Raw genomic sequence first — 20,553 nt, forward strand, 5'->3', positions numbered from 1 at the left:
GGCCCTATTTTTTGGGGGGTATATTTGGGTAAAAATAAATTTTTTTTTTTTTTTTTTTTTTTTATACAGGGTGGTCAATAAGTCTTCAGATTATAAATGTTTATTTAGGTATTCAAAAATTTAATTAGGTCAGCTCCCATGGTGTAGTGGTCACTGCACTTGCCTTGCATGCGGGAGACCCGGGTTCGATTCCCAACAGGGTCAAGAAATTTTGTATCATGCAAATGATTGATTCTGTGACTGGCTGTTGCGGGGCCCACTCAGCCTCTTGAGGAAAATGAGTAGCTATGTAATATAATGCGCATAGCGACCGCGGTGCCAGCATGGTAGGTAAACATTGGATTTTAGGATTATTGAGATATTGGGAAAATTCTACAATGCTGCAGTGAGCATCGAAAGTTTTGACATAATAACACAAAAAACTGCATTTACATTTTTTTTTTTTGTACATACTTACATTTACAAAATTTAATTAGAATAGCTATTGCAGAGCTTTACTTAGGGTGCCCAGGTCCCCCCCCACCTTGAGCTTATTTTCTCCTTTACTGTACGTCAGTCTCCATAGGCTTACTATAATTAGGTACTATTGTTTATGAGATGTTTTGATGGGGTGTTCTTGGTTACACAGAGTGATTTGTAAGTTCTGTATTATTTTTAATTTTTATTAATCAGTCCTTGGAGAATCTTGATTTAAACTCACAACTTTTGAAACACCCTGTATTCTTAGATGCAATACCTATAAATGTGATTAAAAAAATGCATCAACAACTGATAACAATATTATGCAATTACTACCTACCTATTTATTATTTATTGATATGACTACAATAATATGTGTAGGTATATTTATGTTTGTTTGCAACCAACCTCAGTGGTGTAGTGGTTAGCATGGTGGACTTTGGAACTGGAGGTTGGTGGTTCAAGTCCACGTCAACTCATAAAATTTAGTGTAGTGCATTAAGCAGGGAATGACATTTGTGACAAGTGACAACCATTTATACTTAACACAATTAACTCCCATGGTTAACTCATACCTATCCAGAGTTGATCCTGTTGTACGAGATGAGTGGCCCCCCTGCCGTGAAAGCCCACACAACACTAGTCATCTATTCAATTGTTCTGCAAATCCCACCAACCTTACACCTGTAGACCTGTGGAATAACCCTAGGCATAAAAGTGGCTGAATTCTTGAATTTAATAACGAGTCTAGCATTTGGAGATGACTGCTGAATTGATGTCACTGCTACAACAACAACAACCAACAACCACAACTATTTTTTTCTTCTTTTTTTTATCAACCAATCAGATCACATAATCTGAGAGTTAAACTTTGACTAAGTTTAAACTCATCCATGCCAGCTTAGTTAGCTTAGTTGGTAGCGCGTCTGCCTTGTAAGCACTAGGCCGCAGGTTCGATTCCCGCCCGGGCCGGGTTTTATCCTGATGGGATAATGTTCGTTCTCGGAACGGCTGGCTTTCTCCTATCCTGTCTTCCTTCTCTCTTCGATTTCTCTAGCAGTCACAGTTCCCTCTGTCAAACCTCTTTAAAAAAAAACTTGATATTTGCATTCGCTTAAAAAAGTACAGTTAAGTTACAGTTCCCTCTGTCAATACTCTTAAAAAAAAGAAAGTAAAAAAAAAAACTCATCTATGGTGATAAGCAGGTTAACCAGATGTCCCACGTTCAGTAAAGAATCATTGGATTTGATTTTCAGTTCGGCTTTGGACAGTGTATCCGGCGTCAAAGTTGCCATCAAGAAGATTGCACGACCATTTCAATCAGCCGTACTCTGAGATTTGTAGGGGAGTGATAGATATAGGTCCCACTCTCAGTAAAGAATCATTTGATTTGATTTTCAGTTCGGCTTTGGACAGTGTATCCGGCGTCAAAGTTGCCATCAAGAAGATTGCACGACCATTTCAATCAGCCGTACATGCCAAACGAACTTATCGGGAGTTGAGAATGTTGAAACACATGAACCATGAAAATGTAAGTCTCCACTAAAGGTTTCATTACCATTTGAATGGTTAAGAGGCAGAGCGGACCAAGTCCGAAAACGTCTTGACATGGAGTCAAATTTTAGGACTAGTCAAAGTTTAAAAAGAGATCACCATTATGTTTTTGCTCTCATTTCAATAAAACACTAATAAAGTGAAGTTAGCAACCAATTAAAAGAAAAAGAAAAAATATAGACCTTTTCATGTTCTTTTCAATGATGTAAAATAGGTAGGTACCTACTTCAAAAGTCGATTTTTTGGACTTGGTCTGCTCTGTCTCTTACCCATTCATTTGATGAACGACAAACCTTTAAAAAAGCTTAAAAAGAGTTCGCAATGCTGAGGCCTTTAGATTTCAGCCAAAGTTGTTCAAACTTGGCACAGAGATTCGATAAGCTATGTACATCAAAAGTATCCTTGGGCCCTGTTTCCAGAAGGTACGGTTCGGCCGTTATATTCGATAAGCTTTGTAGATCAAAAGTATCCTTGGGCCCTGTTTCCAGAAGGTACGGTTCGGCCGTTATTCCGGACCAAAGTCCCGCTATTTAGGGCTATACAGGGAAAAAGCTCAAAAGGAACTATCGCTTCTCACAACTTTACCTTTAGCCACAGGTCGCCCAAATTTTGCAGACAGCTTCCATAGTTTATGATGATCAAAAGTGTCCGCGGGCCGGACCTCGAGAAATGTACGGTTCGGCCGCTATTTAACGACAAATCTTTGAAAAAGCTGAAAAAGACAGCTTCCATAATTTTATTAACTTTCTTTCTCATCTTATTATTCTCGTTGGGTTTCAGGTGATTGGGCTACTGGACGTATTTCATTCCAACACCTGCCTCGCTGATTTCAAGAATGTCTATATGGTGTGTATTTCATTCCAACACCTGCCTCGCTGATTTCAAGAATGTCTATATGGTGACTCATCTGATGGGAGCAGATCTGAACAATATCTTGCAATAAAGTGAAGTTAGCAACCAATTAAAAGAAAAAGAAAAATATAGACCTTTTCGTGCTCTTTTCAATGATGTAAAATAGGTAGGTACTCCAAAAGTCGATTTTTTGGACTTGGTCTGCTCTTACCTATTCATTTGATGAACGCCAAATCTTTGAAAAAGCTCAAGAAGAGTTCGCAATGCTCGGGCCTTTAGATTTCAGCCAAAGTTGCTCAAACTTGGCACAGAGATTCAATAAACTATGTAGATGAAAAGTATCTTTGGGCCCTGTTTCCAGAAGGTACGGTTCGGCCGTTATTCCGGACCAAAGTTCCGCTATTTAGGACTATACAGGGAAATAGCTCAAAAGGAACTATCGCTTCTCACGACTTTACCTTTAGCCACAGGTCGCCCAGATTTTGCAGACAGCTTCCATATTTATTGATGATCAAAAGTGTCCGCGGGCCGGACCTCGAGAAATGTACGGTTCGGCCGCTATTTAACGACAAATATTTGAAAAAGCTGAAAAAGACAGCTTCCATAATTTTATTAACTTTCTTTCTCATCTTACTATTCTCGTTGGGTTTCAGGTGATTGGGCTACTGGACGTATTTCATTCCAACACCTGCCTCGCTGACTTCAAGAATGTCTATATGGTGACTCATCTGATGGGAGCAGATCTGAACAATATCTTGCGCACCCAGAAATTGTCGGACGATCATGTGCAATTCCTTGTGTACCAGATTTTGCGGGGTCTCAAGTATATCCACTCTGCTGGTATTATACATAGGGTAAGATGCACATATCGGCAAAAATAGGGCTATTTAGAATTTCCAAATTTTCTATAGGAATTTTATTTGTGTTAAGCATAAATGCTCGTCCCAAATGTCGTTCACTCTTATGATGTATTGCAATTACCTATTTATTATTTATTGATATGACTACAATAATATGTGTAGGTATATTTATGTTTGTTTACAACCAACCTCAGTGGTGTAGTGGTTAGCATGGTGGACTTTGGAACTGGAGGTTGGTGGTTCGAGTCCAAGTCAAGTCATAAAATTTAGTGTAGTGCATTAAGCAGGGAATGGCATATGTGACAACCATTTATACTTAACACAATTAAAATTCCTTATTATGTTTGTTACGGCCTACTCTCATACTGTTTGGATCAAGGTTTGGCCGTAGTGCAATAAGCAGGGAATGACATTTGTGACAACCATTTATACTTAACACAATTAAAATTCCTTATTATGTTTGTTACGGCCTACTCTCATACTGTTTGGATCAAGGTTTGGCTAACGTCACTGAAAACAGTGGTTCCCAACCTTGTCAAACTGAGATTTGTAGGGGAGTGATAGATATAGGTCCCACTTTCAGTGAAGAATCATTTGATTTGATTTTCAGTTCGGCTTTGGACAGTGTATCCGGCGTCAAAGTTGCCATCAAGAAGATTGCACGACCATTTCAGTTTTTGCTGAAATTCCAGTATACCTTTTTGAAATGCCCTCTCGCTCAGGTACTTGCGATACTTGCGCCTATCTTTCCCTGTCTTTGTCTCTCTCGAGGAATGTCTCGCACTTCCCTTCTCTTTCTCTCTCAGAGAATGTATTAACATTGCACCACCACCCCCTGACCTATTCTCTCTTCCACCAATAAGAAGCATGTATGCACTCTGTACACACATACACCATAGCACTTCAGTTCTTGCAAATAAGTATTAAACAACGTCTACACTGTCTACAGTATGGGTTGATTGACGTTGCCTGAAACACGTCCATACTTTGAACTTTTGATTCGTTCCACCGAAATCCTTTGATGTTTACAATGCTCATTGTGATTTTTTTTTTTTTTAGAATAGATCAGTTGCGCTTACTTGGGTGATGTTTCAAAGTCATAGAGCAGAAAAAATGAGGACCAACGGATTTTTTCTTTTTCTTCTATTTTTGCTGAAATTCCAGGATACCTTTTTGAAATGCCCTCTCGCTCAGGTAGATACTTGCGCCTATCTTTCCCTGTCTTTGTCTCTCTCAAGGAATGTCTCGCACTTCTCTTTCTCTCTCAGAGAATCTATTAACATTGCACCACCACCCCCTGACCTATTCTCTCTTCCACCAATAAGAAGCATGTATGCACTCTGTACACACATACACCATAGCCGCTGGTATTATACATAGGGTAAGTTGCACATATCGGGAAAAATAGGGCTATTCAGAATTTCCAAATTTTCTATAGGAATTTTATTTGTGTTAAGCATAAATGCTCGTCCCAAATGTCGTTCACTCTTATGATGTATTGCAAATAAATGGGTTTCATTTAAGATTTTGAAGTTGGCTCCCTGTTGTCGACCCTGGGTATGGTCGAAATTTGGCGACTATTTCAAAAAATGGGATTTCAAAAGGTAGAACGCAACCCAAATTTCTGATTATCTTTAGCCGTTCACAAAATATTCAGGGGTTCCAAGACGTTTCGAACACGCTGTACATTGAAAACTTATGTTCTAATTCAGGGGTGCACAAACTCAAAGTGACCGCGGGCCGCATTGGACCTTAAAAGGTTGGTCTCGGGCCGCATTCATTTGTAGACGGCATCTGATCTTGGGGGGGGGGGGGGGGGGGTTTTCCGGTAGGGAAAGACCCAAATTTCTGATTCTCATCTTTAGCCGTTCAAAAAATACTCAGGGGTTCCATTATACTTCCAGGATCTTAAACCATCCAACATCGCCGTCAATGAAGACTGTGAGCTCAAAATCCTCGACTTTGGTCTGGCAAGACCTACGGAAAACGAAATGACAGGATATGTGGCTACCAGATGGTATCGGGCTCCGGAAATTATGCTCAACTGGATGCACTATAACCAAACTGGTCAGTAACTGATCTGAATTCCCATTATATTCTAGTCTCTTTCTATTTTTTATATATTTTTATTTCTTTCACTTTCTTGGTAATTTAATGTTAGATTTCTACTCCTCAATTCTCTGTATTTATATAGCCAGTTTTTTTTTATGTTTAATGTAGGTAGGTAGTCACTTTCTAACCCAAATTTCTGATTCTCATCTTTAGCCGTTCACAAAATACTCAGGGGTTCCATTCTACTTCCAGGATCTTAAACCATCCAACATCGCCGTCAATGAAGACTGTGAGCTCAAAATCCTCGACTTTGGTCTGGCAAGACCTACGGAAAATGAAATGACAGGATATGTAGCTACCAGATGGTACCGGGCCCCAGAAATTATGCTCAACTGGATGCACTATAACCAAACTGGTCAGTAACTGAGCTGAATTCCCATTATATTCTAGTCTCTTTCTATTTTTTATATATTTTTATTTTTTTCACTTTCTTGGTAATTTAATGTTAGATTTGTACTCTTCAATTCTCTGTATTTATATAGTCAGTTTTTTTATGTTTAATGTAGGTAGGTAGTCACTTTTTAAGTTTTGATATTCTAGTGTAGGTAATACTAATATTGTAAAATGGGATCTATATCCCGTAAGCTAAAAAAAAAAAGAATAGAATATACCCTGCTTATACTGCCAGAATGAGACTGAAAAGTCCGTTTACTCCCGCAGTCTAAATAAAAAAAAAATATATATACCCTGCTTATACTGCCAGAATGAGACTGAAAAGTCCGTTTACTCCCGCAGTCTAAACAAGGTCTCATGTATTTGGTACAATATTTTCAAAAATAAATTACAATTTATTTAAATAGACCCTTGCTTAAATAAAAAAAAAAGAAAAAAATATATACACCTATATAATACTAAAACTGAAAAAGGAGAGCAAGGGTGTTTACTAATATATTCAAATTGTAAACAAAATTATATCAATGAAGAGGTGCTCTATTAATTTTTGGTGTATTGGACCACCTTATTCTAAGCTGACGGTAAACAAAATTATATCAATGAAGAGGTGCTCTATTAATTTTTGGTGTATTGGACCACCTTATTCTAAGCTGACGGTAAACAAAATTATATCAATGAAGAGGTGCTCTATTAATTTTTGGTGTATTGGACCACCTTATTCTAAGCTGACGGTAAACAAAATTATATCAATGAAGAGGTGCTCTATTAATTTTTGGTGTATTGGACCACCTTATTCTAAGCTGACGGTCTAAAATAAAGCACTACTTAATATTAATAATAATAATAGACTCTTGAGTGGAAGGCAACCACTAGGCGAGGTTAACACCTTAGGCGTTCTCTACCACCTAACCCTTAGAGCTCCATTATTACGTGGTCAAATTCTCAAATAAATGAGGATAAAATTCCATGCCTCGGCTGGGATCGAACCCACACCCTCCTGTTTACCAGGATACCAGGTGAGCGTCTTGACCACTACGCGACCGAGGCAGGTTTATTGTAATATTGTAAAACACTACTTAATATTAATACTTATACTTCCCTCTGTCGCTTTTTTATTATAATTATTATTAATATTTTTATTTTAATGCAATATTTGAAGGTTTACATTAAAATCTTTTTCCACGTGTTTATGATTTCAGTGGATATTTGGTCAGTGGGTTGTATCATGGCAGAACTCATCACAGGCAGAACCCTGTTCCCTGGACAAGATCGTATCCTTTACCCTACTTATTTGTCTGGCTCAACACCTCCACAAAATCAATATCAAAGATTCTCCTATCTGTCCTTTATGTTCCTTGAATGCCCCTATGACAGTGTTGCCAGATTGATTCTCCCAAATTACCGTACACTGCTAGAAAATTTGAAAACTGCTAGAAATGTCGTACATTTTTACTTCTCCTGGCAGTGTTACCAGACTGGTCAGCTGAGATTACCGTACAATTTTACTGAAAATACCGTACTTTACCGTATGCCACTTTTGTAAAGTCGTACATTTTTGCATAGTACCGTACTTTTACAGCAAATTACCGTACGTTATCGTATAAAATTCATTATCGTACCAAAGCTCGAATATCGTACAAATACGGTAATTACCGCACATCTGGCAACACTGCCCTATGAACTCCTCACACCTAAACTTCTGTCCTGCCTTGGAAGCCAGCAATGACATTGTAGGGAAATATTGGGATTGCGAGAGGAAAAATGGCCTAATGGTCAAAGATCCCGACATTTGCAACATACATACACATACCCTACTTATTTCATTGACCTAGTGATTGATTGGTTCACTGAATCCTTGGTTTATTTTTTATTTACTGATTGATTGACCGACCATTCAAAACATGAGCATAGTTAAAACTGTCTTTCAACAAAATAGTTTGGTTAAACTTTGTTTTTTACTGGTTTCTATATTTTACTGATATTCATTGCTATAGTCCGCATGAGGCTGAAATTAAAGTATTAAAGAACTTATGGCCTTACCTAACAACATTGATGGTTGGGTAATAAATTGTTGTTGGTGCTACTATTTTACGTACGAACGTACGATATAACATAAGGCCAACAATCATCATCATCAAATCTTAAGTCGTTCCGTCCAAGGGTACGGGTCGGCTGTGTACAAAGCCTCTCCACCATATTCTATCATTATATACCTCACAACAACACTCAACACTAAAATAAAATCTTACATAGAAAACGCAGCTTCTCGTTTCTCCACAATTTCCATCTCTGAAGTATAAATAGCACTTCCAAATTCTTGGCCAGCACCTGAGAGCTATGTCTAACTGATGAGTTCCAATAAGAACGAAACGCGTCTTAGGCTGCTCTCAGGTGTTGGCCAAAATACACTTCGAATTGATTAAATTTCATGAGTTGACTTGGACTCGAATCACCAACCTACAGATCCAGAGTCCACCGTGCTAACCACCACACCACTGAGTTTGGTAATATATTAAATCGTGTGAATGTAAAAACAAAGATCTGAAGTTAAGGATACCTACCTCGGTGGTGTAGTGGTCAAGGCGCTCGCCTGGTAAACAGGAGGGCGTGGGTATCTTCTTTCTAATTATTTATTATTTTTCAACTGCACCTTTTCATGCTTTTATTTTTGGAGCATTTGGAGCATGGAGCTTTAATTCTGATCTAATTTCACAGTCACCTGCCTAAATCACACCCTTTAAGTTTCCGCACTAGAATTGCCATTACTAAAAATTGCTTCACCAGGGCGCTTCTTTTACATACATTAGAATACTTTGTCTTCTTCACTTGACTAGGTTACCTATATAAATGCAGTTTCTTTGTGTTATTATGTCACAACTTTGGTGCTCACTGCAGCATTGTAGGATTTTCCCAATGTCTCAATATCCTAAAATCCAATGTTTACCTACCATGCTGGCACCGGTCGCTATGCGCATTCATATGTCATAGCTACTCATTCTCCTCACGAGGCTGAGTGGGCCCCGCAACAGCCAGTCACTGAATCAATAATTTGCATCATACAAATTTCTTGACCCCGCCGGGAATCGAACCCGGGTCTTCCGCGTGCAAGGCGAGCGCAGTGACCACTACGCCATTGAGCTGACTTAGGTTACCTGTATAACTTGGGTACCAACTGAAGGCAAAGTATTCTACTTAAGAAAGTTTCCGGAAAGCCTTTAATAAAATTTACAACCGCGTTCTGTGTCTGTTTGATGTAACGCTATGTTTTTTCCCTAACCCCGCCAATCATCTGATTCACCTGTTGTACAACAGATGTAGATCAAATAACACGCATTATGTTTCTGCTGGGCAAACCGGAAGACCTGTCCAAAATTACCAGCGAAGAGGTAAATGCTAATCCTAAAGAAACTAGGCGCCAAAGCATAAATGTATTGAGCATAAATACTCGTCACAAATGCCGATTCCCGCTTAAAGCAGCGCGCAGACTGATCATACACTTCCAACACTTCAGACATTTCCGACAAATTTTGTATTTTGCTTCCTATGTTAAGTAATGGTAGTATGTCGGAAGTGTTGGAAATGTCTGATACGGATAGGTGTGCGGACTACCATTACTTAACATAGGAAGCAAAATACAAAATTTGTCGGAAATGTCTGAAGTGTTGGAAGTGTATGATCAGTCTGCGCGCTGCTTTAAGCGGGAATCGGCATTTGTGACGAGTATTTATGCTCAATACATTTATGCTTTGGCGCCTAGTTTCTTTAGAATTAGCATTTACCTCTTCGCTGGTAATTTTGGACAGGTCTTCCGGTTTGCCCAGCAGAAACATAATGCGTGTTATTTGATCTACATCTGTTGTACAACAGGTGAATCAGATGATTGGCGGGGTTAGGGAAAAAACATAGCGTTACATCAAACAGACACAGAACGCGGTTGTAAATTTTATTAAAGGCTTTCCGGAAACTTGAGTAGAATACTTTGTCTTTTACTTCTTTGACCATTTGCTTGGGAGCATTTTTCTTTTGTTTTTGCCTTCTGTATCTTATTCTTTAGTTCTATTCTACACTCGAATGCAAAAAGGGAGGTTTTTTGTAGGTACATTTTTTTTACCCTGTCCTATTTGTACACTAATAGACAGACATATTTTTTTTTTTATAATATTAATTATTATTTTCGATCGATTTTTTGCCCTTTTTTTCTTTAATTCACACCCCCCGTAGACATACACCAGTTGAATCTCATCATGGAAATGTTGGGAACTCCCCCGGCCGAGTTCATGGCCAAAATATCCAGCGATTCGGTGAGTTCCTATCTGTAGAGTTTGTACATATTTGAAGAGGGGAAGGGTCATACAAAGGGCTAGACTAGGCTTGCAAAATAATAATAATAGACTCTTGAGTGGAAGGCAACCACTAGGCGAGGTTAACGCCTTAGGCGTTCTCTACCACCTAACCCTTAGAGCTCCATTATTATGTGGTCAAATTCTCAAATAAATGAGGATAAAATTCCATACCTCGGCTGGGATCGAACCCACGCCCTCCTGATTACCAGGCGAGGCCTCGGTGGTGTAGTGGTCAAGGCGCTCGCCTGGTAAACAGAAGGGCGTGGGTTCAATCCCAGCCGAGGTATGGGGTAATACTAAAATAGAAAGAAAAGAAAAAAAAATATATACGTAAGAAATCGATTTTCCCTTTTATTTTCAAGCCTATCTTAGCCTAGCCTTGTGCTTAACCACCACCTGAAAGGGATTGGTTTCTATCCTACCTCGGTGGTGTAGTGGTCAAGGCGCTCGCCTGGTAAACAGGAGGGCGTGGGTTCAATCCCAGCCGAGGTATGGAATTTTATCCTCAATATATAATTTGAGAATTTGACCACAATAATAGTCGTAGCCTACTGCTGGAGTAAAGGGACTTTTCAGTCCAATGCGAGCAGTATAAATAAGCACTATTATTATTATTCTTTTGTACGGTTTGGGCGTAGCTATCGGTGCCACTGAAGTTGTTAGTATTATACACAATGAAAATTAGAAATTACCTTTTTCTTTGTAGAGATGGGACTCTTCTCTTTTTGTACGGTTTTGGGCGTATCTTTTCGACAATGACTCGGTTGTGAAAACGTAACCTATTCCCATTATATGTTTCCAGGCTCGAAAGTACATCAACTCGTTACCCCTGCTCACTAAGAAAGACTTCCGACAAGTGTTCAAAGGAGCTAATCCACAAGGTAAGAAATAAGTGTTGGAACAGCAACCCGCGATTGTCTAGATCAGAGGTTCTCAAACTGGGGGGCGTGGAGACAAATCAGGGGGGGCGCGAGCTTTTCCTATAAACCTCCAGTTCTGAAATTCCTTTTTTCAGTCCTATGCGAGCAGTATAAATAAGCACTATTATTATTCTTTTGTACGGTTTGGGCGTAGCTATCGGTGCCACTGAAGTTGTTAGTATTATACAAAATGAAAATTAGAAATTACCTTTTTCTTTGTAGAGATGGGACTCTTCTCTTTTTGTACGGTTTTGGGCGTATCTTTTCGGCATTTACTTTTAGAATTAGAAGTTAGCCTCCAGCACCAAAGCATTACGAGCACTTCAGAGTAGTTTAGAGTAATCTTTTAAGAGATTTGGGCAGATTTTTTTTCCTTCTATTTATGGAGTCTTCGAAAATTAAAATAAGAAGTACATAGAGTAGTTTAGTAGAAAAACAGAAGCATTGCAAAATATTTCCCTTGTATCTTCGGATTTTGTCTCTTTTTTAAAGAAACAAAAAAATGCAAGGAATTAGGGAAAGTTTCTCTTTTATATTAACTTTTTTTTTTCACTCGCCATCTGGTTTCTTTATTCGCTTTAGCTTCCTTCATTCTAACTATTTGCAACCTATTGATGTCTTCCTTAATATGTATTTCATTACATATAAGTATATCTTCTTTCTAATTATTTATTATTTTTCAACTGCACCTTTTCATTCTTTTATTTTTGGAGCATGCGCTTTAATTCTGAACTAATTTCACAGTCACCTGCCTAAATCACACCCTTTATTTTCCGCACTAGAATTGCCATTACTAAAAATTGCTTCACCAGGGCGCTTCTTTTACATACATTAGAATACTTTGTCTTTTTCACCTGACTAGGTTACCTATATATAACATAGGTACCAACTGAAGACAAAGTATTCTACTTAAGTAAGTTTCCGGAAAGCCTTTGATAAAATTTACAACCGCGTTCTGTGTCTGTTTGATGTAACGCTATGTTTTTCCCTAACCCCGCCAATCACCTGATTCACCTGTTGTACAACAGATGTAGATCAAATAACACGCATTATGTTTCTGCTGGGCAAACCGGAAGACCTGTCCAAAATTACCAGCGAAGAGGTAATTGCTAATCCTAAAGAACTAGGCGCCAAAGCATAAATAATGTGTTGAGCATAAATACTCGTCACAAATGCCGTTTCCCGCTTAATACTGTGGCGCTCACAACAACACTCAACACTAAAATAAAATCTTACATAGAAACGCAGGTTCTCGTTTCTCCACAATTTCCATCTCTGGTTTTCCGCACTAGAATTGCCATTACTAAAATATGCTTCACCAGGGCGCTCCTTTTACATACATTAGAATACTTTGTCTTTTTCACTTGACTAGGTTACCTATATACTCGTAAAACATAGGTACCAACTGAAGACAAAGTATTCTACTCAAGTTTCCGGAAAGCCTTTAATAAAATTTACAACCGCGTTCTGTGTCTGTTTGATGTAACGCTATGTTTTTCCCTAACCCCGCCAATCACCTGATTCACCTGTTGTACCTGTGGCGCTCACAACAACACTCAACACTAAAATAAAATCTTACATAGAAACTCAGGTTCTCGTTTCTCCACAATTTCCATCTCTGAAGTATAAATAACACTTCCAAATTCTCGGCCAGCACCTGAGAGCTACATAAATATGTCTAACTGATGAGTTCCAATAAGAACGAAACGCGTCTTAGGCTGCTCTCAGGTTTTGGCTAAAATACACTACGAATTGAATTAATTAAATTTCATGAGTTGACTTGGACTCGAATCACCAACCTACAGATCCCGAGTCCACCGTGCTAACCACCACACCACTGAGTTTGGTAATATATTAAATCGTCTATGTATGTTTAACTGATGAGTTCCAATAAGATCGAAACGCGTCTTAGGGCTGCTCTCAGGTGTTGACTAAAATACACTTCGAATTGAATTAATTAAATTTCATGACTTGACTTGGACTCGAATCACCAACCTACAGATCCCGAGTCCACCGTGCTAACCACCACACCACTGAGTTTGGTAATATATTAAATCGTGAAAAAAAAATATATACCTACACCTATTGTACATATAATATATATAAGGGTGTTTACTAATATATTCGAATTGTAAACAAAATTATATCAATGAAGAGGTGCTCTATTAATTTCTGGTGTATTGGACCACCTTATTCTAAGCTGACGGTCTAAAATAAAGCACTACTTAATATTGTAAAACACTACTTCATATTAATACTTATACTTCCCTCTGTCACCTTTTTATTATTATTATTATTATTATTATTATTATTGGTAATATATTTAAATCGTGTAAATGTAAAAACAAAGATCTGAAGTTAAGGATACCTACCTCGGTGGTGTAGTGGTCAAGGCGCTCGCCTGGTAAACAGGAGGGCGTGGGTTCGCTCGAGTTGATTAATAAGGAAGTTTTGTGCTTCGTAGAGACAGAAGTCGGTGTGTCCGAGTGGTAAGAAGTGTGATCTCTGACTAACTGATGAGCGGGTGGGGTATGGGTTCGAATCCCACTGTTGTCTTCTTTTTGTACATAATTTTATCATTTAAAAATATTTTATGGATAGCCATAGTTACTTTTTTCATAATTCTATAGTTGAAAAATAATAATAAAAAAAATAAAATAAAAAATATGAAAAATGATTTTGATAAGGTGATAGTTTTAAAAGTTGGTTAGGCCTTAGGACCAGTGCTACGTGTGTAGGGATAGCAACGCCATGCAAAAAAAGTTTGAGAACCACTGGCCTGGATCGTAACTCGTCCGGATACCTCGCGCAGCATTGCTTAACTTCATCTCGACTAGGTAGGTTGAAATGATTAAGCGCTCCGCCCCGCCAAGTCAAAAAAGTTTGACCGCGCTACTAGAGATATTATACGCTAAACATATACTTCTTCACTATTTGTAAAATATTCTGGGTTTTATTTCATTTTCATTTTATTCAAAGGACTAGTTTCATCAAGATGGACCTTCACAAAGTTACAGAATCTTCAATCTATCATAACTTCATCTCCATTAATATGAGAGACAGACTCTTCAATTCTTGGAATTTTTTTCATAAAAAAGCAAAATTTCACCGAGAGGCCCTCTTTCGGATAACCAGCCAGCCTAGTTAGCTTAGTTGGTAGTGCGTCTGCCTTGTAAGCGCTAGGCCACGGGTTCGATTCCCGCCCGGGGCGGATTTTGTCCTGATGGGATGATCTTCGTTCTCGGAACGGCTGGCTTTCTCCTATCCTGTCTTCCTTCTCTCTTCGATTTTCGGGACGATAAGACCATAGCAGTTACAGTTCCCTCAGTCAAACCTCTTGGAAAAAAAAAATCAGATAACCATTGAAAATACATTTAAGTGGCCTGTGACAGCAAGTGTGGATGTCCAAAGCGGATTTTTTTTATTTATATCAGATAACCATTGAAAATACATTTAAGTGGCCTGTGACAGCAAGTGTGGATGTCCAAAGCGGATTTTTTTTATTTATTTATTTAAATAACATTTTACAGAATAGAGATCTTTTCCTAAGCTGATAATATTATAAAAAAGCTTCTAAGAAAAAATAAAATCTTGTATGTATGCAGTGCTCTGCAGAATATCTTTGTTGCCTCTTTTCCAAGTACATATTTAACTCGTATATTGGATACTCAAAGTTTCATTTTCTATTCATCTTCTTTTTTTTCAGTCAGAAGAAGTGGTATTTCTAAAGGATCAATGTCAAAGTCCGTGTCTAGCCGTAAGTGAAGGTGCATTCCAGACATTACTTGGCTGTGTGCAGTACAATGTTCTATCCGTACAAGATGTTCTTACCATTCTCCTGTCTTTGTCAGCACACGAGAAGTAAGAAAAAAATATACGAGGGAGTCCCCAAAAGTAACCGGAATTTTTTTTTATAAAATCCACATGTCTGATTTTTTTTCCAAACAATTTTAATGAATGGCCAACAAAATATTCTCTACTGACTTGGAATTATGGTTATTCCATTGTTGAAAGTATCTCTTTATTCTTATCACCCACCTGGGACATACTACGGGATGGACTTGCTATGGCACAGACCACATGCGTCTAATATAGTACAGTTTTTTTTTTATTGCTACAAAATAAAAACAGCAATGAAACACTCTTTTTTTAAATTTAATCAGGGTGTTCATATACTCCATTTGAAATACTCTTTGGTGGAATCATGTTGAATTTAAAAAATAAAAATCACATACATATTAGTAAAATATGGCTCTTCTCATTTTGTTTTCTCTTTTGTTATTCATTTTTTTTTTTTTTCTATTTTCTCTGTTCCTCGTCACATTCATATGTCTTTATTGTTTCCTAGAAAATATTTTTAATTTCTGTTTTCATTGTACATAATTATTATATTTTTCATATATTCTCTTTTCTGTACATTGTACATATATTTTCATATCATTGTACATACTCGTATACATATTCTCAATTTCTTTTATCTTCAGCTATTGATTTGCTCAGTCTGATGCTAGAGTTGGATTCAGAAAAGCGAATCACAGCCGAACAAGCCCTAGCCCACCCGTACCTATCGCAATATTCTGATCCAAATGACGAGCCTACCTCACCCCCTTACGATCAATCTTTTGAAGATATGGACCTGCCTGTGGATCAGTGGAAAGGTGAGTCCAGAACATTTTTGTTTTCCTCCAAATTTCTCTCAGGGCAGCTCTCTAATCATCACTCACTCACTCTCACTCACTCCGATGGCGTATTAGGGATATGTGAATCCCGTGCCGACCAGACTGCTTGCCTCCAAAGAACTCTGTGTTGTGTCAACTCCTCCCAGTCGTTCAGTCCCCTGGTTCATACTAATGGAAAAATTTCTCCGAGATCAGAATTTCAATGAGACTGAATTCTGAAGATCGTGGACCGAAATTTTCAAAAAATTTGCCTACGGCGTCGCTCTCGCCCCGAATCGGTTTTATAGGATTGCGGCTTCCGAAGCTAAGGTTAGTGGCCACCCCTGGTATATGGGTTCCAATTGATGTCGATCGACTTTGGTTGTCTGTAGGGTACACGGACTTTAACAGAACCATTTATTTATTCACACGCTATTTGGCAAGGCCATATCACCCCCTTACGATCAATCTTTCGAAGATATGGACCTGCCTGTGGATCAGTGGAAAGGTGAGTCCGGAACATTTTTGTTTTTCTCCAAATTTCTCTCAGGGCAGCTCTCTAATCATCACTCACTCACTCCGATGGCGTATTAGGGATATGTGAATCCCGTGCCGACCAGACTGCTTGCCTCCAAAGAACTCTATGTTGTGTCAACTCCTCCCAGTCGTTCAGCCCCCTGGTTCATACTAATGGAAAAATTTCTCTGAGATCAGAATTTCCATGAGACTGAATTTTCGTAGACCAAAATTTTCAAAAATTTGCCTACGGCGTGGCTCTCGCCCCGAATCGGTTTTATAGCATTGCGGTTCCCAAAGCTAAGGTTAGTGGCCACCCCTGGTATATGGGTTCCAATTGATGTCGATCGACTTTGGTTGTCTGTAGGGTACACGGACTTTAACAGAACCATTTATTTATTCACACGCTATTTAGCAAGGCCATGTGTCAGGCCAACCATTTATTTTTTATTATTTATTTTTTTTTTTTTAAGAGGTTTGACAGAGGGAACTGTAACTGCTATGGTCTTATCGTCCCGAAATCGAAGAGAGAAGGAAGACAGGATAGGAGAAAGCCAGCCGTTCCGAGAACGAATATTATCCCATCAGGATAAAATCCGCCCCGGGCGGGAATCGAACCCGCGGCCTAGCGCTTACAAGGCAGACGCACTACCAACTAAGCTAACTAGGCTGGCGATCCCATGACTTCCTCCTTGAAAAACCGCGGAAAAAAGTTATTACACCGTATTCATTTCAACTTCAATAAATTATTTCAACTCCAAAAGCCGTTGTTTTTTTCTATCTTTCAAAGGATATCCTGTCTTATCAGAGGAAAAAGATGATAGAAAGTGATCATTTCAACTGCCCCCGGTCTCTATTGGTTGAAATAATCGAGGTTCTATTGTATCTCATAATCTCATTGCACATTAACATTAACCAGGGTAGAATCTTTACCTTTTCCTCACCCAAAAGGTTCCTCAACTCCTAAGTCTTACAACGGTAGGTACCTACCTATGAATATAAATTATATATAGAAGTAATGGAATTTCCATGCATTGCTTTGCATCCCCCATCCCCTCACAGCGTAGAGACGAGTAATAAAACGTAAAATAAACGTAGAAGCATTTGCCTCTCTTTTTCATTGATCGTAACGCCGTTACCACTGGACCAACCTATTTGGTCTTATAATTTTCATAGTGCGAAACTGCGAAATCTAATGTACGTACTTACATTCATTATTAAATTATTATAATTATTTTTAAAATCGAAGAAGGGTGTGAACACCTTTGTAAGTAATGTAATCCTAATTTATTCATTGTATCAACCGTAGAGCTTTGTACAATTCGCTTTGAAAATTTGCATTAAGTCAAACTTTTAAACACTGTAAAATTTAATTGAAGAAAATTGAGGCACGCAATTTTTTAAGAAAATATTGAGACAACATGTAGGTATTGTAGGTTGTACTCGTAGGTAGGTAAATACCTATTTTCAAAATTTCAGGAAAATATTTCTTGATGAAGTTTTAGGCCAGAATATTTTTAAATTATCTTTTTTTTTTATAACAATTTGAAATAAATAAGTCGAGTTGAGGTAAAGACATATATTTTCTCTGTCTATTTGAGCATTTGAGCTTCGAATTGTAACTTCACTTTCCTAATCCTTCAGGAACCCAGTCATTTCCCGATTTTGAAAATTTGAACCTATTGCAATACTTTCTCATTACCACCCAGTATAGCCTCGCTATAACTCGTAATAGAAAGTAAAAAAGGAATGTAATGGGGCTGAAAAAATTCTCATTTATATATAACTCCGTTCTTACCTTTATTACTTTATAGGTACCTACTCCCTTGAGTCCCTTGTATAGTTTCCCTCAATGTAGGTATGTCATAAGATTGTTATATGTTTTTAGAGCTTCTATATATTTTTTTCTTGGCAATATTTTATTTTAATTTGAGAATAAACTGTGTTATTTATATTCGCTAACATCGGAAAATACATGTTTTCTTTTTAACCGCTAGGCCGCGGGTTCGACTGCCGCTCGAGGCGGATTTTATCCTAAATAAATAAGGTTCGTTGACGGAACTGCTGGCTTTCTATCCTGTCTTCCTCCTCTCTTTGATTTTGGGATGATAAGACCATGGCAGTTACAGTTCCCTCTAACAAACCTCTGAAAAATAATCAAACCTCTTTAAAAAAAAAGTCATCAAATTTTCGTTTTGGTCGGGAAAACGAAAACCGGAAACATTTAACGACATTTCCAAATTTCACCGCCAAAAATTCCAAGAGGTTTTCGGAGGTTTTTTTTCGTGAAATTTCGATTCTGCGATCGTGTGAACGGATCTTTCAAAAACCACATGACTTTTTTGGCGGGTAATATTTGAAAATTTGGATTTCCTGAATTTGAGTTTTTGGACTTTTTGGGCTCTTGGAGAAAAAAAGTGAAATTGAAAAGACAATTTAGATTTAATTTAAATTATTTTGATAAAATACTGCTCGTATCTATGAAGAGATTCTAATACTAGATTACCTACCGTCATGGAAAAATTGAGCATGGAAGATATAGCTAAGAATCTTGAGAAGAAAAAACCACCGTTGGTCTTTTTGGAGTTTTTGGCTTTTGGGCTCTTGGACTTGGAGAAGAAAAGTGAAATTGAAAAGACAATTTAGATTTAGATTTAATTTAAAATATTTTGATAAAATACTGCTAGTATCTATGAAGATATTCTAATACTAGATTACCTACCGTCATGGAAAAATTGAGCATGGAAGATATAGCTAAGAATCTTGAGAAGAAAAAACCACCGTTGGTTCACAATGTAAGTACCTAAACCTGGAGCAACAGTTTGGTGTGAAATGCTACAAACTGATACTATCTAATGTAAAGGGGCCAGCCTAGTTAGCTTGGTTCATATTAGCATGTCTGCCTTATGAGTGTTAGGCCACAGGTTTGATTCCCACCTGCACCTGGGCAGATTTTATCCTAAGTGAATAGAATATCCTAAGTGACACTAAACAAGTTTGGTACCTGAGCAGAAGTCACGTCCGTGGAATATTGCTATCAAAGGAACTGGCACAAACAAGCAGTGACCAGTATTATTATAGGGTTAGGTTACACGCAAGAAGGAGTTTTCACAATTAGAGCAGTGATTAGTCTTATTATAGGGTTAGGTTGAATACAAAAAGGAGCTTTTCTTTTCCACTGACGTGACTTCTGCATAATTACCAAAAGTTCTTTTACCCCAGCAGTCTAAACAAGGTCTCGTTTATTTTATGGGTTAAATGACATCCGTGCGGTCGAAAGGCGGCGGGGGGCGGGTGGGTATAGTGAGATTTTTAACCTTGCTTTAATAGTAGGTAAAAAAAAAAAAAAAAAAAAAAAACTTACCCTACTCAGGTTGACCTTGTATTTTTTTTATTTGGACTTGTATATTCTTATTTATTTTGTTTTTTTTTTTCACGGGCATTGAACAAATAAAGCTCATGAAGGTTATCTGGCTAAACAAAAAGAAGAGTCGGTGCCAAGTTCACAAGACAGGTAAATAACTACATCCTCCTCTTGGTCAACAGTTTGATAGGAGGGGGAGGTGGATACTCAAAATTATGTAATTTTAGAGAGCCTCTGAATCATCCTGACGGTGGTGTTTATGTTACCGGGCCTAGGATTGACGCTCGGACGAGTTGAGATTAGCTGTCCCGGCGGCAATTTTTAAAATTATTTGTATTTACCATTTTTGTTTGCTTTGTGATTCACTTGTTTTTATATCTGATATAAATGAAAAGTATAATATAAACATGCAAACTAAAGATAAAAAGTAAAAAATGGGAATTGCAGATTGTACAAGTTGCGGAAAAAAATCCAAATTTCGGAATTTCCCGCCAACTTTACAACTAAAACACATGAGCCTGT

The 20,553-nt window shown here is 37.9% G+C and overlaps 2 protein-coding genes across 6 annotated transcripts in view; both read left to right on the forward strand.

The window, feature by feature from the left end:
• The window catches only part of LOC103518913 (mitogen-activated protein kinase p38a-like), a 24,083-nt gene extending 7,692 nt beyond the window's left edge, over positions 1-16,391 (forward strand). Inside the window, exons 1-8 of one of the 5 annotated variants that reach the window (XM_026830581.1) lie at positions 80-108; positions 1,861-1,990; positions 3,519-3,719; positions 5,630-5,792; positions 7,430-7,501; positions 10,452-10,531; positions 11,376-11,454; positions 15,978-16,391. In XM_026830581.1, coding sequence (XP_026686382.1) covers positions 1,964-1,990; positions 3,519-3,719; positions 5,630-5,792; positions 7,430-7,501; positions 10,452-10,531; positions 11,376-11,454; positions 15,978-16,378 — 1,023 coding nt within the window. In that variant the 5' untranslated portion in view covers positions 80-108; positions 1,861-1,963 and the 3' untranslated portion in view covers positions 16,379-16,391. Of the gene's footprint in view, positions 1-79; positions 109-270; positions 327-564; positions 637-1,860; positions 1,991-3,518; positions 3,720-5,629; positions 5,793-7,429; positions 7,502-9,542; positions 9,617-10,451; positions 10,532-11,375; positions 11,455-15,977 lie in introns of those variants that run through there. The other 4 variants (XM_026830580.1, XM_026830579.1, XM_026830578.1 and 1 more) reach the window with 4 other exon arrangements.
• LOC113471439 overlaps positions 15,203-20,553 on the forward strand; it is a 15,526-nt gene continuing 10,175 nt past the window's right edge. Inside the window, exon 1 of the mRNA XM_026830584.1 lies at positions 15,203-15,354. The gene's annotated coding sequence lies outside the window, so the exon portion shown is untranslated. The remainder of the gene's footprint in view (positions 15,355-20,553) is intronic.

This window comes from Diaphorina citri, unplaced genomic scaffold (genome assembly GCF_000475195.1).
Source record: "Diaphorina citri unplaced genomic scaffold, Diaci psyllid genome assembly version 1.1 scaffold2432, whole genome shotgun sequence".
Taxonomy (NCBI): domain Eukaryota; kingdom Metazoa; phylum Arthropoda; class Insecta; order Hemiptera; family Psyllidae; genus Diaphorina; species Diaphorina citri.